The 17161-nt window shown below is 32.3% G+C and overlaps 1 protein-coding gene across 3 annotated transcripts in view; it reads left to right on the forward strand.

Moving 5' to 3' along the window:
• The window catches only part of tws (protein phosphatase 2 regulatory subunit tws), a 54743-nt gene that overhangs the window by 22237 nt on the left and 15345 nt on the right, over positions 1-17161 (forward strand). Inside the window, exons 2-3 of one of the 3 annotated variants that reach the window (XM_090115641.1) lie at positions 8175-8323; positions 15414-15568. In XM_090115641.1, the coding sequence (XP_089971767.1) occupies positions 8188-8323; positions 15414-15568 (291 nt within the window). In that variant the 5' untranslated portion in view covers positions 8175-8187. Of the gene's footprint in view, positions 1-8174; positions 8324-9923; positions 10213-13791; positions 13904-15413; positions 15569-17161 lie in introns of those variants that run through there. The other 2 variants (XM_090115644.1, XM_090115642.1) reach the window with 2 other exon arrangements.

The raw sequence follows: 17161 nt of genomic DNA on the forward strand, positions 1-17161 counted from the left end.
GTTTCTTAGTACACAATTTAATCTACACTGAATTGCATCAAATCAGTTGGAATCGGTTCTCATTAGATGCTTCGTGGGAGTGACGCTAAGCAATAGGCATGACGACAGTATCCATAAATGATCGTATTAGTGTTTTTAAGGGAACATGTATAATAAATAAATTAAATATAGCGACTTAGAAATCTTAAAAACATTAAGATTAATGAGATTATCAATAAAATAAAACATTGAAATTCTGAAGTTCGCCATTTTGACTAAAACACGCGTGACGTCACGCATAAGTAAACAACTCACGTCAGATGTATTTTGTTGTTATGAATTAAATTAATTAATTAATTAAATTAAAATTTATTTATTTTTCTCATCACAAATGCACAATATATATACATTGTTAATCTATATAATATCTTAACACTAACATTTGTGAGAGACTGGTGCCCGCGAGAAGTATAAAATACTTGTGTTACGGGTCACCAGGCCCCCAAAGCATTAACAATCACATCTATAAGATAAACAATGAGCGTGAGCATGAAATGAGAAAGAATTAATCGTAACTAAAGTTAAATGAAAAATTAAAATAGAAAAAATTACCAATGGACATATTATAAATTATTATAGATGAGGTGAAAGGTTAAAGTGAATTGATATACTATGTGTATAATGTGTGTGTTTGTGTATGCGTGTGTGAGTGTGTGAGTGAGTGTGCGTATGTGCTCGCGTGTATGTGTGTGTGTGTGTGAGTGAGTGATTGACGGTAAGGTGTGGATGGGTTTTTGCGATGGAGTATGTACGTTTCAGTTTCTCTATTTACCGAATTGAATGAATAAAATTTTCTGTTGTTTGATAGTCTAATTTTTTGAGCCATTTACATACCGACGTCTTGCACCTTGATGTACTAAGAGAGTATATTGAGATAGACTTATTGATTCTATTGTATAAAAATGCCCCGAGAAAATAATAAAATCTATGTGATAGACATGAATTAAAAGAGTTCTTTTTACAAATAATATCTTTTCTACGCTTGTCCCTATTGAAATTCGGATCATAGTTTATTTGTGCATGTTGCCTTATTACAATAGATAAGATAAAAGTCTGTCTGACAGTTAGTACATCCCAGCGTTTGTATAGTTCGCAAGTAGGATAGCGAAATGGTAAACCAGCTCCTACTCTGAGTAAGGCTCTTTGTGCTCTTTCAACTTCTATGAGGTGTACCTTGCAAGCGCCTCCCCAGGAGCTAATACAATAATTAATGATTGAATGACATACAGCTGAGTATACCATTTTTATTGTCCGGAAATCAGCAATATGTCTCAAAATTTTAAATATATATATCAGTTTGCGAATCCGTGTAACTAAAATTTCAATGTGAGGCTTAAATGTGAGAGTTTGATCCAAGTAAACTCCAAGATATTTGATAGTGTCAGTTCTTTGAATAGGAGGACAAGAGCAGGTAAGGTTAGTCATAGGTGTGCATGTATGTGAGGTAATTTTGTAACTTAAAGGTGGAAGAAGATTTTTTTTTGATGCAAAGGCAATATATTTAGTCTTATCCACATTTAACGTTAAAACATTACATTTTAGCCACTCACAAATCTGATCAAAGCCCTTTTGTGTACTTTGAAACACTTCTGTCCATGAGTCACCCGTGAACAAAAGTGCTGTGTCGTCTGCAAAAGACAGTATTTTACCATGGTCCAGTTGAAGTTGGCATAAATCGTTTAGATACACAAGAAATAAGCTAGGTCCAAGAACACTACCCTGAGGGACACCGTACTGCACAAGTAGTTCATCGCTAACCCAATTGTCTATTTTTACACGCTGCTTTCTATGTTTTAAGTAATCTCCCAGTAATTGTAATGGAAGGCCTCTGACACCGATCCTTTCTAACTTAAGTAACAAGAGTGGTATTGATACGGTGTCAAAGGCCTTGGCTAGGTCAAGGAAAACCACAATACATTTCTTTTTCTTATCCAAATTGCAAACAATGTTATTGGTTAGTTCGTGAACAGCATCGTCAGTCGACCTACCTGACCGAAAGCCATATTGTCCTGGTGAAAGTAATTCATTAGACTCTAAAAAGTTCATCAGGCGTTTATTGATCAAGCGTTCCAAGATCTTAGACAGAGTGGGGAGAATAGAAATTGGTCGGTAATTTGTAATAGAGTCTATATCTCCACCTTTGTGGATTGGTTTAACTAGTGCAGTCTTAAAAGCCTGTGGAAAAATACCGGTGGTAAACGATAAGTTAAAGATGTGTGAAAGAGGGAGCGATATTACTTTGATGTAACGTTTTATGATTTTGCCTGATATCTCATCAATTCCCACCGCAGCATCTTCTCTTAGATCCATAATGATATGTTCAATCTCTGTAACATCAGTTGGAAGCAGGACAAACGATTTGGATATTTGAGAGTGTACATTCTCATAAATGTCAGGTTTATTATGGTTACTGATAATCTTCTCCGCCAAAGTTTTACCAACACCTATAAAGTAACTGTTAACATGATCAACACTATTTTTCGGGTTGTTCTTATCAATTAGCGCTGAAGCGGACTCTGATCTTTTATTTGTGTAACATATATTTTTAATGACATCCCACAATTTTTTATTATTATTTTTAGTTTTTTCAATTTCTTGTTTTTCGTAGTTTCTTTTTTGCTTCTTTAGTAGGGCGTTGCAGAAATTCCTATATCTTTTGTAGATTAATTTAAGTGATTCATCATCAGGTTTCTTTTTTAGTTTTTTATACAATTTGTCCCTATTGCGTATACATCTCAGTAGGCCTGTAGTAATCCATGGCTTATGAATCCTCTTTTTGTTAGGTACTTTAACAATGGACGAGTTTTCTAATATGGCATTATTTAAAAGTGTGACGAATTGGTCTGTTGCTAAGTTTACGTCGCTGTACTCTATTACTGACTGAAAGTTCATTTTATTGATAGTTTTATCTAATTCAGTATAATTAATTCTTTTTATGGTTGATAAATTAAAGTTAAGTTTAGTCTGCAAATTAACAGTTATAGCAACACTTTCATGATCAGTCACAGATGAGGTAGCTACACAACATGTGGTATCCAATTTTGTTTTGACCATAAAATGATCTAGACATGTGTGTTGGCGGGTGGGTAAAGTATGAGCGGGTAGTATACAATGATACGCCAGAATATTTAAATATTCAAAAGAGCGCTTATCGGTACTATTGGGACCTATGTCAATGTTGATATCTCCACCAATTACTATTGTTTTATAGTTATTTAATTTAGTCAGTAGTGTATCTAAAGAATTAATAAAATTAGTGGTATTACGTTGACCTGGAGGGCGATAAAGACCTAAAATACAAATCTCGTTACTAAATTTTAGGCACAAACAATTAGCATCAACTAAATGAGGCTCATCCACCATTACTTCATACCGGTTTTTATAGTAAATAACAACGCCTTCATTTTGGGTTTGATGGATGGTTGTGCCTATATGTCTGTAACCCTCTAAAAGGGGTATATTATTATGTGACGACCGAAGCCAACATTCAGAGAGAATAATTACGTCCCAATCTATGCCCGATCTATACAATATAACCTGTAGGTTAGGCATGTTACAATGTAAACTTCTTATATTTTGAGAGAATATTTTTAAGGTTCGTTTGCCTAATGGTAGGACAGTTTTCATGTCTTCAATATCGCATGTAAGGGATTTGGCTTTAGCAAAGGTATCAAGACTTTGATGGATTGATTCAATTCCGGAATTATCGAATTTGACGTAAAAGTAACTTTAGGCTAGCTTTGGTGCATGTTATATGTGAAATGTAAAAAATGTGTGGCTGTGTATATGTATATAGTTGAGTGAACGTTTTTATCTTGAATAATATTTTGTAGAGAAGTGTGTAAGTAAAGTTAATTATTTGTGTATAAAAGTAAAATTCTATAATATATCCATTATAAATTACAATACAAATAATAGAGTTGCACATAGTACTAATTTTAACTATAAAAACATAATAAAACGAACATAATATTATAATTAACAACAAAACATGCATAAAGATGATTAAATCTAGTCACAATGATAACTTTTGCAAGTCGGATTCCTCCGCGATACGTAATGGCATCTGACCGTCTTTTATTTTAATATACACTTTTCCGAAGGAAGTCCATGTGCTAATTATCTTTTTATTTTTCACAAGCTGTCTGGTCATGTAGTGAAGTTGACGTGCTTTACCCGACAGAACCTCAGAGATGTATATCGGATATGTCGGTCCTGGAAGCTTAATATCCTGTGTATTGAGTAGTGGTTGTTTAGTAAGGCGGCGTGATTTATTAAAACTTTTATATGCATTTAAGATAGTTTCTTTTCTGCCAGTGGTAATAAAGTCAACTATCAAAGCGTCAGACTTAGACCTATAGATTTCTTTTACTTCTAAATCCACCAACGGACTCTCGGGACACAAAGTTGTACATACACTGTTAATAGTATGCATCAAATTTTGTTTGTTGTCACTTGATTGTGGAATATTGCGTATTTCTATTTTAGAACTGAGTGAAGTTCTCTCCATTAGATCCATTTTCTTTTCTAGTGCACATATTTGTTTTTTATATTGAAGATTTTCCCTTTCAAGAGCGTTAAATTTATTTAATAATTCATCATACTGAGTGGACATAAAATCAACAGATTTCATGATGTCTTGGTTTTGGGACACTAATAAGTTTATAGAGCTTTTTAATGATTCAAATTTTTCTTCTTGCTGTGCTTTCATTTCTGAAAACATGTTTTTTATTTCTGACATAAATTGTTCAGAATTTTCAGAGTACTCCATAAAAGTGCGTTTTTGTCGTTTTGTGCTACTTGGAAAATTTTCTGTATTCGTTTCCTTACACTTATTTAATGCTGAGTCAGATCCATATAACAACGGGGTGGTTTTTAATTTCAATCCGGGAGGTGATCGTTGAACCGACATAATTTATTAAAAATTGTAATAAAATAAAATAAAATATATCTTCCCAGTAGACCAAAAGTTCTCAATTAACTTCAGCCAAACTGTATAATTAGGTGTTCAACAAAAAAGAAAAAAAAAAATAAAATAAAATATAACACAACTTGGAACCACTCGGATGCGATCTTGAGTTCACTGGTAGATATCAATTAATAGTCCAAGTCCTCGCTCGCTCAACCAATACGACACTATCACAGTTTGCGAAATAGTAAGTCTTATGATACGTGCGAACAAATTCAATCAAACCGGTTTCTAACAAGTCGTTGATTCAAGATCAAACCCACACTGCACTGCAGCAAATTAATATCAACCGTCACAGATTCCAAACTTTGAAAAAACCACTTCAAGCACTGTCTACTGATAACATTTAACTTTCGACTACAGTCCAATCACTTATAAAAGTTTTGACACAATTTAAAATGATAAAATTGCACTTATTCCCATTGAAACAAATTTTTAATCTCAGCTAGCACTGGAACACGTCCGTTCACATTCGCGGCGCGGCGCGGGGGAATATGTTGAGAATACGCATTTTTATTTATTTTCTATTGTTTCACGTATGCTTTATCGACTCAGAACAGAAATATAATTGCGAATTCACGAATACATGGTTCGGGATTCTCCGCGCCAACTTTATACAATAATTTCTTATTATTTTTTCGCTTGAAATAATTACTAACACATTTTTGAGCATTATTTTTATGTGGATTCACACTGCAATACTGCACACCACTTATAAACTTTGTAATTCGTTTCTATAACACATATTAAATAAAGACTTTTTTTAATTTTCTTCGCAATGCGTACAAATAATTACGTATTTACCAAAGTTTGACGTCACGCCTACGCCATGACACCTGCGAGCTGTTTTGGCACAGATATTAAATATTTTTTGAAAAATGGCTTTAATCTTCGTTAAATTTAAGTATATTACCGAAATATAGGGTTTTTCTTGTATAGTAAACGTATACACACATTATGGAAGAGAATTTCAAAATCTTTCGTCATGCCTATTAGCTCGTATTATATGTAACTTTTAAATTTAAAATGTTCTTTATTTTTCTAGAACGTCCTAGAAGTTATTGTATTATTTTATCTTTATTATATATGATGTTTTTTATGTGTTACATTAAATGGATACCCATCTTAATCATATTATTAAGTAGTCAAGATAAAACCTAGTACCTAGTAGGTAATAGGTATACAAGGATCTCTTTTTGGACTGCAATGTAATTACTAAAATAGCTAAATAAATAGCTTGTTTATGGGCTACGTGGTCGTAACTCGTAAGTGGTCGTGGTATTTTAGAATTTCATATCTACGTGTTATGAAAAATCACTCAACAAATGAATAATTAAATAAAATACTGCAACATTGTTGACTTAAAATTGCGTGCAACGATAACGTGAAAGCTTTCGTATGCTATCTGTAGGTATATATGCTTATTATATTTTTCCTGATAACTACCGATCGATGTTACCGCTTGGTCAGGGACGTAGATAACAAGCAAGAATATTTCTATATTAAATAATTGTAAGTGCTCTCCATTCAGATATTATTACTAGGTACGTATAGAGAGGACACCACGAACAAAATCTGTGCGACAAGCGCGGCCGCGGCGAGGGGCGGCTAGTGGGTTTGTAGATATTCTGCCTCTTATCTTAATATATATAAATCTCGTATCACAATGTTTGTCCTCAATGGACTCCTAAACCACTTAACCGATTATAATAAAATTCGCGCACCATGTGCAGTTCGATCCAACTTGAGAGATAGGATAGTTTAAACATGTAGGTACCACGGGCGAAGCCGGAGCGGACCGCTAGCTACTTATAAATTAAAACCAATCAATGTACCAAAAAAAAAATTTGGTTTGAGACGATTGACCCTAACTCGTGTTACAAATAGTGTAGTAGCGATGTCCTCTCTAGTACGTAGTAACTGAATGGTGCTCTCTAAGAATTTGTTTATCCAATATCAAACAAAGTCCTTGCGCTACCACCCACTTATTTTAAAGGATATCTCAAATCATAACGTATTATAATTATAAATTATCATAAGTAAATTACGTGTAGGCGCATAGGTACATCATTTTGTTATTGTATGTGACTTGTATGTACCTATTACAAAAAATAAACTTATATATAAAATTCTCGTGTCACAATGTTAGTCTGCATACTCCTCCGAAACGGGTGGACCGATTCTCATGAAATTTTCTGTGCATATCAGGTAAGTCTGAGAATCGGCCAACATCTATTTTTCATATGTACCACGGGCGAAGCCGGGGCGGACTGCTAGTAATAATTTATAAATCATTCAATCGACATAAATAAATAAAGCCAATAAGTATCTATCTCCTAATATTGATAGGTAGGTACTTAGGTATATTTTCCAAATATGACTATATTTCCAATCCTTCGAATAGTAATGGAGAAATTGTAGGTAGGTAGTTTAATTATATAATTATAATACCTACCTACTTTCTTTTAGAAAGAAATAAAGAAATAAGAAAGAAAGAAAGAAATTTATTGTCATAACGATACCGATATGCCACACAGTACCTATAACAATAAAAAAAAACTTTTATAGATTCTTGCTGTTTAAGTTTAACTTAAATGAAAAAAAACATAATTGTCACAAATTTTATATTTGCCTAGCCATGTTTATATTAGCAGTTAAAAACGCCTCGTGCGAACATATGGTTTTGTTGAAAAACATTACTTTGTACTGTGATTTGTTCGTTATTCATTTAAACATTGAAAATTCTACGAAATTCAACGAATCGAAAATACCTACTTACCTATTATAAAATAACTAGCGGTCCGCCCCGGCTTCGCCCGTGATACATATGAAAAATAGATGTTGGCCGATTCTCAGACTTACCCGATATGCACAGAAAATTTCATGAGAATCGGTCCACCCGTTTCGGAGGAGTATGCAGACTAACATTGTGACACGAGAATTTTATATATAAGAAGAAAGATATGGAAAGAATATGGACGAATGGATGATAGATAATGGATAGATAATATAAGACCTTGCTCTAAGTTTTATAATCGAAGACAACAGCTGAACTATCATTTGTTAATTATAAAACCTAGTTACCTATTTTAATACTATCTATTCTGTTATTTGATTTTCAATTTCGTTGATACGAACAGCATATTAAAATTAACGTCCTTTTCAGACATGGTGCAACAATGGCGACATCAACAATGGTAGTTTCGCCGTTGGCAGCACAGACGCCGCCAAAAAATAAACGTCGTCTTTTCGCTGAGGCCCGGCAGAATAGCTTACAGAAATTGAGCGTTATTTTCGACCATGGCAATAAAAGTAGTGAGTACCTAGGTATTTAATGTGTAGAGATTTTTTGAAATATTGACGTAATATTTAATAACTATGTAGCTTTGATTATATACTCCGTATATCCGGGAGTATATAATCAAAGCTATGTAGGTACCTGTATAAGAATGTTGAACCTCGTCGAAAAAATTCTAGTTTCGTGTCACGTCTGTAGATTGTAGAATTGCAACAGATATTAGGTAGGAGGAGGTAGGTATGTAATTGTAATTGTTACGAAATTGAAAAAGAAACTATGTTTTGAGGGTACCGAACAACTAAAACTATTGAATGTTAAAAATAAATAGGTACTTACCTAATATACCTAGTTATGCCCGTGTGTATCAGCCATATTTTAAATATTTATCTAGATCTAGATTACCTAGATTCAGTGTTTTGCGCTCCCGATATTATGATATTAAAAATATCTAGATAGCTACTAGGTATATGCTATAAGTGCCTTATTGTTACAACTTACAAGCCTAATAAAAAGTACGTTTTTATTGGTGAGGTTGATTCGATTTTATTATGATGTGCTCTTGATGTGCTTTTGGCATAGGTACTTAAATGCGTACATACCTCGTCATAGTTCGGCATTTTCTCTGAAATAGGTTTATTATTATTCAAATTTTTGCACCTACACAATAATATCGATGACAACGTCCGCGTCATGGAAATGGAAATTATTATGATAAAAAAACAGAAAATCAATGAAAACTATTAGGTACTTAGGGTACTTATATAGGGATTAGTTCGCACAAAATAAATATCAATATGAGCATAATAATTATCATACAAAAAAAAAACAAAATAATAATATAAGTAACTTTTATAATAATAATAATGCGTGAAAAGTTAATCGAATATGAATATTAATAACAACGCCATCTCTCCGTCATAGTTTTAAAAGCGCTATGTTATAAGAATTAGAATTTCTCTCATGAGCCCATAGATGGCGTGTTTATAAATAACATGAACTGCGTTATTTGCGCGGTTTTCATGACGGACGCTCGACACCAAGCTGTGCAGTGACACTACTGCTCACAATGTTACCATTTTATAAGACGTGATGCATTTGGTAGACATATTATTATGAAATAGGTATAATGTAATATTTATAATTTTAAGAAACTGAATTAATGTATGCTCTTATTTTATAAATTAAATTAATGTTTTTGCAAGTTTGACAACTGAAAATGTTGTAGTTAAAATGTGTAGGTATCTATATCGAGATATTTTAAAACTAAAAAATAAAAACATCGGTGGACTTGAAATTACTTCATTAGATTTAGGTATATAAAAAAAAACGTAGAGTTAAAACTGTTTTTTAATTTCCTTTTTTCATCAATAAATAAATAATAAAAATAATTTCACTTAAGTAATATCAATATTTTAAATATTTATCACTATTACGAGCAAAATTTGTCAATAACTGATGAGTAATATTAGAATGAACAGATTTTATAACAGTATTGATAACGCTTGTACAATATTATTATATCATTTTACTAACAAATATTTCTTTATTAACATCAACTTTGCCCGTTTTTTTAAAATGTGGTAGAAATGGTAGGAAACGCCAGTCTGCGTATGGCAACACAAAGCTCTGCAGTAATTATTGTATGTTTCTGAAAATTATAAGCGCCATTGCTTTTTCCCGATATAATGTTGAAATGATTTTAATCGGTTTTAATCCGCAAATCTGTGTAATGTTTTAGCAATATACTAAAGTGATTGTGTACTAAAACTATCGAACTTCTTAAAGTTTTTGTGCTGGGCTTTGTCATGGCCGGTAAGTGCTGACTTTTAGCGCCCGATAGACAAGGGCGAAATCGGAGTCTGGAATCGCAATAAGTCGAAGATGTTTTATCGTTCGAACTCCGACGGTAAATGCAATGTTCTTGTACTTAGTGTGATTACTTTTTAGTGTTTACTATTGTATTCGATAGAGTATCTTTGAGTGAGAAAGTGTTTGCTTTATGTTTAAACAGAGTTTTTAACGTTTCTCTCTTTGATCTGCTATTGTACTAAAACTACAGTGAAAAGAAGGTTCTCGCAATGATTTTCGATTGAGTTTACGTGAATGTGTCGCATAATAATCCAATGTTGATAATTGTTTGTGTGACCAGATGATTACATTATGTTATTCGTAAAATGAAGGTCAAACGGCCGTCAACAGATTTTCGCTGTTAGGAATAAAATCGAATAGTCGATACGAATTAGTTATCGTTGAAATCGTGTGTAAAAGTGAATCCACAATTAAAATGAGGTTACAAGCAGGTGAGAGCAAAATGTTTTTTATATACCCTCTATGTTAAACCTGTTTTGATGGTTATTGAACGAAAATAGTAAGTATGCTAAAAAAAGTTGTTTGCAATGATCGTGTATGTGGTTACAATCATCTTTGTTGGTATTTCTAAAGTAGTATTCCTTTAAAAATTAGGTTTATTATTATATCATTGACAGATGGCTAGAACTTACAGTACCCAGTACAATTTAAGGTCATATCCATAGATATTAGTTATTATACTATACATGTTATAAATATATAGTCATGTAGTATCAATTCAGCTTTATAATTAATAATGCTATAATATTAATTTCACTCCAGATGAAATAGATAATGTTCTATACGCATAAGTTTCTTAGTAGTGTAGCTAGGTGTATAGTATATTTATTCATAATAAAATGTTATTTCTACAATCACTATTTTAATATTGTTGTAGAGATAAACTACTATAACATGGCGCGCCCCTCCAAATTACTGTTTCAATGTGTGTAGTGACATCCTTACGAAGGAGTTTGTATGTAGTTGTACGTATTCGTCTTTAGTACTTTAGTAGCAGGCCGGCAGCGGTCTGAATCTTGGTGGTGCATTGTAAATACTTTCACAAATACTTTCAAACGTTTTGAATTTTGGAGGGGCACGCCATGTTATCGTAGTTTATCTGTACTAAATATTTAATGAAATTGATATAGGTATTTAGGTAGTATATTCCTGTAAGCTTATCCCTATGTATGTTGAAATATTTAAAACAATGGATTTTGATGTGGTTTTTTTAATAGGTAGTTTAGAAGGTTTTTGTATATAATTCAAGAGGGCGAAGGCACGAGCAGAAAACTAGTTAAGAAATACAAATCAACAACTAGCATTCTACCCTTCTTTCAATTTTTTTTACTGACTAGCAGTCTGCCCCAGCTTCGCCCATGGCACATGTTTGCATTTTGTCTCCATAAGAACAATCCTCATACTTCAAGGAGTATTATAATAAAAGAATTAACGAAATCAGTCCAGTTAGTCACATGTGATGCCATTGTAAGGGAAATAGGGATTATTATAACTGATTTTCAAAAGAGGTATAGGTGTTACTCTGCTCGAAACAAAGTATGTCATATGACAAGCATTTAATCATGTGATTTACAAACATTGGAGAATGGGTAAACAAATAGTTTGCATTGTGGATAATCTATAGTTTATATGTAAACTATGATGCTGATCTTGAATCTATGCCAAATTAGATATTTTTCCTTGTGACCTAGTAACAATTTCTTGTTAATTCTTATCTCTATAACTTCCTTTGCATATACACATATATACGCATATATTTTCTAGGTCTACCGTGATAAATATGACAAATTTATGTAAGGTTGTATGTAAAGAATACCTATTACACTTAAAAATGTAGTCAATGATGTTAGTTTGTTTTTCTCACCTGAAAAGGGACCAATATATCTGGATTTTTTTTTGGAAAAGTTGGGTACAACACATGTAGGTATGTACCTAAGTTTATGTTAGTTCAAAATATATTGTCCTTGATGATCGATCCTACATGCTCTTGTTAAATTGAACAATGCTAGTAATGTAAAATAATTGCATATGCTAGTCCACCCTTCCGTCATGTGGTACATTATTAGTTTAATCGTTTATATCCACACTATTACATGCCAGATGGTGAAGGGTTAGAATAGATGACAATCTCCTACTTTCCCTGACCCATGTACATCATTTTTTAATATTTTAATTAGTATCTTCTTGCTAAAGTACTTATGTTATTTTTTATAGTGGTAATTTTATCTATATTTAATTTATAAGCTGAATAGACATTGAACACTTTCCTTATGTAATATTTAATTCAATGTACAATTTTATTTTCAATATTAAGGACAAGTTTATTATGCACAGGTCTATACAATATTTATTATTAATTTATTATAATTTATAACCATTACAGTTTTAAGTTAATCCATGACATACAATGAAATCTTTCCTCCTTATAGGTATGTGTATCTAAAATTTCTAATACTAATAAATATGGTTGTTAAAATCAGGTCAAAAACATGTTATGTTGTATATGGTTATGGAATTTAGTACATGCACTAAACTGACAATTTTCATTTCATTATGATTCATTTTTTCTTTAAACAATATTACACATATTTTTCTTACACAAGATTTGTTATATAGAAAAACTAGCGGTCCGCCCCGGCTTCGCCCGTGGTACATATGAAAAATAGATGTTGGCCGATTCTCAGACTTACCCGATATGCACAGAAAATTTCATGAGAATCGGTCCACCCGTTTCGGAGGAGTGTGCAGACTAACATTGTGACACGAGAATTTTATATATAAGATAGAAGGGATACAACTTTGAATATACACAATTCAATAACTGTATATTATCTTATATATAAAATTCTCGTGTCACAATGTTAGTCTGCATACTCCTCCGAAACGGGTGGACCGATTCTCATGAAATTTTCTGTGCATATCGGGTAAGTCTGAGAATCGGCCAACATCTATTTTTCATATGTACCACGGGCGAAGCCGGGGCGGACCGCTAGTAGGTATATAAAATTCTCGTGTCACAATGTTAGTCTGCATACTCCTCCGAAACGGGTGGACCGATTCTCATGAAATTTTCTGTGCATATCGGGTAAGTCTGAGAATCGGCCAACATCTATTTTTCATATGTACCACGGGCGAAGCCGGGGCGGACCGCTAGTTACTATATAATTGTTTGTAGCATCTGACATTTATTCTGCACTGCAATGTCTAAGGATTTGATGAAGGTATGCAGATAATGCATTGAATTTTCATAAATCACAACATACAATCCATATTGCCATAGTTTTAAAGCACCCTATCCACTCTACAATTTAAATTGCAGTTATTAAACAATAATAAAATCATATCATTCACTTGACGGTCATGTGGCCATTTATATCATCATTGTTATACATATATACCTGAGTACAGTATAACAATTGTCCGTGCCTATTCTACCTATTAAAGGACAAGCTCACAAGCTCAAGTGTCTTTACAGTTTTCATTCACGGCTATTGTATGACACTTTTGTTGTAACCAGTTTGTAACTAGTCCAGTTTGTGCCCTGAATTGTGTGTAACATCATGTCTCGTTACATTTCTTTAGATAATTAAAATATGTGCAGTGTGAATTAGTTAAAATGTTGAAAAGAAGGGAAGTGCCGTGGTATTCCAATAGGATTTGGCTGCAAGAACACATTTATCATTGGACTGATTATTCTTGTGATATACATTTTAGCCGGGCTTGTAATTGTATGTACAGTTTTTGTTTAAAGTTATGCAGTATATAATATCATGCAATGCAGATATTACTAATCATTTGGCAAAAAAAAATATTGAAAACAAATAAATAGTTTTTCAAAATCTTGCGTAAGAACTATAAAGTATAAACATATACTTACATAAATTAATATAGTGTTTCTATATGATAACAAGATAAAGTTTGTGCCTATGGTATTTAAATTCACATGATGTTCAAGACTGTAAACATCTGTGCAAATTCTTGCCAAAATGTTTCTAAATAATATTTTTAGGCTTTTATTATTCAGGATCATAATTATAAGAAACTTATATCATGCACACTTTTTATAGTTTTGTTTTAGTATTTTTCAAAATTTTTTGCTTGTGTTTGTTCAGTACTATAGATGTTAGGGAGGTAATACTTAACAAATTGTTCAAAACATTGCGTCAACTTTATTTTCTTCTATCTTCCTTCTAATTCTGTACAGTACATTGCATTTACAGAATATTTTAGTTTGTATGTTTCTACTAATCTTTTAGATTTATTTGTGTTTCACTAACCTTACTTATAATGGTTTTCTTGGTCGTTTTCTATGCAAGTTAGTTTATTATCCACTAGATTGGGTTTAGAAAGGTGTTATAATATAAATTTACATTTTACAATTTTCATATGAACTATATATTATGATACTAAATTAGATAGTATAGAGTTGTAATTATAGTTTATACATTCTTTAATAACTGTTCTTATGACTGAGAAGTATGTTCAATTATTCATTAATTATATTATTTAAAATAAATTATGTACCTTAAAGTAAAAATGTTTTTTGGTTGTCACATTGAAATTTCGATCCAAGTCTTTTTTGGCTGGATTTGCACAACTATTAAGTATGAATTCTTTATCTTTTATCTATTAATTGACAATTGTATCTGCTTCTAATCTCTATGACTGCTTACTTAAAAAAAATTGTAATAAATGTATTTTGCTTTAGTCATAATATATTCAATATGTCTTTGAGTTAGGAGAACTAGTTTATTAAATTCTAAATGTAATCAATTACTTGAAATAAAAATGTATCAGTGAAATAAACAGATATATAAGAACATGTAGAATTAACACTTAAAGATATGCTTACTTTGTCCATTTTACTAGACAGCACTTCACACTTGTAAGATTTCCACGTTTCGGCGTAAGAAGCCACTTGACATAGTATTTCTATAGCTATGTATGTATATTGATATCTTTAGCTTGTGTCTGTATATAAAATTGATTGTAATATAATTGAATTTAAGTCTTATTATGCATAAATTAATTGTTTTTTTGGGAAGTTTTTAAATGAGATTTCGAAAAGTCTGTTTAGTTGTGCTAATATCTTTTGAATATGATAGTAGATCCAGAAGATTTATGTAAATAATTTCGACTTCTCTTACCAAAGTGTATGATCTACTTTGGTACTACATTTTGCATCTTTCTCTAATTTTCTTCTTACGATTATCTTATTAACTACGCATACGCTTCCAGGCAATGGTGGCGAGACGACGTGGTGTTTTAGTCAGGTCAAAGGCACCCTAGAAGATGACGTCACCGAGGCGGATCTCATATCGTGCGTCGAGTTCAACCACGACGGAGAACTGCTGGCCACCGGCGATAAGGGAGGACGTGTTGTTATATTTCAGGTAATTACACAGAGACAGACAGAGATGCTCGTCGAAATTTGAACGAGCTAATGTTAGGAACCACCGCTTTGAACGACAAAATATAGTATACTACCGCGTGGCTCCGCTCCTGTTGGTCTTAGCGGGTCTTAAATGGGCTATCTAACACCGAAAGAATTTTTCAAAGCGGACCAGTAGTTCCTGAGATAAGCGCGTTCAAAAAAAACAAACTCTTCAGCTTTATAATATGTATTAGTATAGATTTGTGTTGCACAGTCACTCAATATATCGAGGAAGGCTATGGCATCACGATAATGGAGGTCTAGTAGGATAGCAACTAGACCGCCGACTTTTTACCAAATAGATGGCGGTTGAAGGCTAATCAACTGTTCGTAATAATAATCGATTAATGCAATGATTACTCTAGTGCCCTATAAAAGGGAAACATGTGTATTGTCTGTAATCTACTCTTTTAAAAATTGACATATTATTAATTATGTACATAATATTCTTATAGCATACTACAAAAACAATGCCAAATTTTCGCCACACATGACTGTAACCAAATATAAAAACGGTAGCGAAAGTTACTGCAGCATCTATATCGATAATACTGGTTCTGTGGGCCGATGACGCAAGTCGAAATTATTGTGTTTCATTTGTTAGATGTTTTAGGGTTTCGGACTGTGAGTCAAGTTGGTTTGTATGTCACCTTTTTGATAAATATTTATTTTATTAGCGTTATTAGCTTTTCGCCCTTCAAAGGAAATTCCCTTGGCAATGAGATGTTTCACTGCGGTACAAATAGTGTAAGTCATTCTACATAATATAGTCTCTTCATTATCTCCGAACATAAAAATCATATCATAAAACCGGTCCCTTGCGCCGTGAAAGAAATACAAACAGACAAACACTTTTTTATGTATTTAGCAAGTGAGATAAGGAAAAAAACATGATGCGTTGATCGCATCTTCTTACTTTCGTTTGCATAACAATGATACATACATACAATATACGTATACATTGTTTTTCATTTTACACGCGTATCACACTGTCAGTTCTTGCGAATTACTGTTCAAATATGTTAACTTTAGCGTTTAAACGTCGGCTTAACAGTATAAAGAAATTCATTATAGTATTTAATTTCCGAAGCATAAATATGTCGTATAAATTAATGTCCTTGTGAAGTAATTACAGTTGTAAAGTAAACGCCTATTGTCGTTTTATTGTTATCAAGTTCAGAGACACAGTGTAAACAGTTTTTTATATCTTATTTACTATCGCGGTAGACTGAGCTCACTTCAAAGGCAGTTTGTAATTTAAGAGGACTAAATTAAATGTGGTTGTATGACCGTCAAACGTACTTTACTTTAGAAAATAAATTTATATTTGGCAAAAAAATAGGATAAAAATTGATTTTTCCCTAAGATGAAGTGTTAGTTAAATCATAAATGAAATATGCGACCTATTGTCTTCTATTATTTTAAGAAAGTAATTATTAAAGTTTAAATATAACAAAAAACCCATACTTTAATGAGGATAAACTCGTGAAATTATGAATTTAAAACCCTAATAAATGTACAAAGAATTAAATCTGATAAATTTTAAAATAAT

This window comes from Colias eurytheme, chromosome 23 (assembly GCF_061535395.1).
Source record: "Colias eurytheme isolate Ceu_HAF_F1 chromosome 23, ilColEury1 Martin Lab GWU primary, whole genome shotgun sequence".
In the NCBI taxonomy this organism is placed as follows: Eukaryota; Metazoa; Arthropoda; class Insecta; order Lepidoptera; family Pieridae; genus Colias; species Colias eurytheme.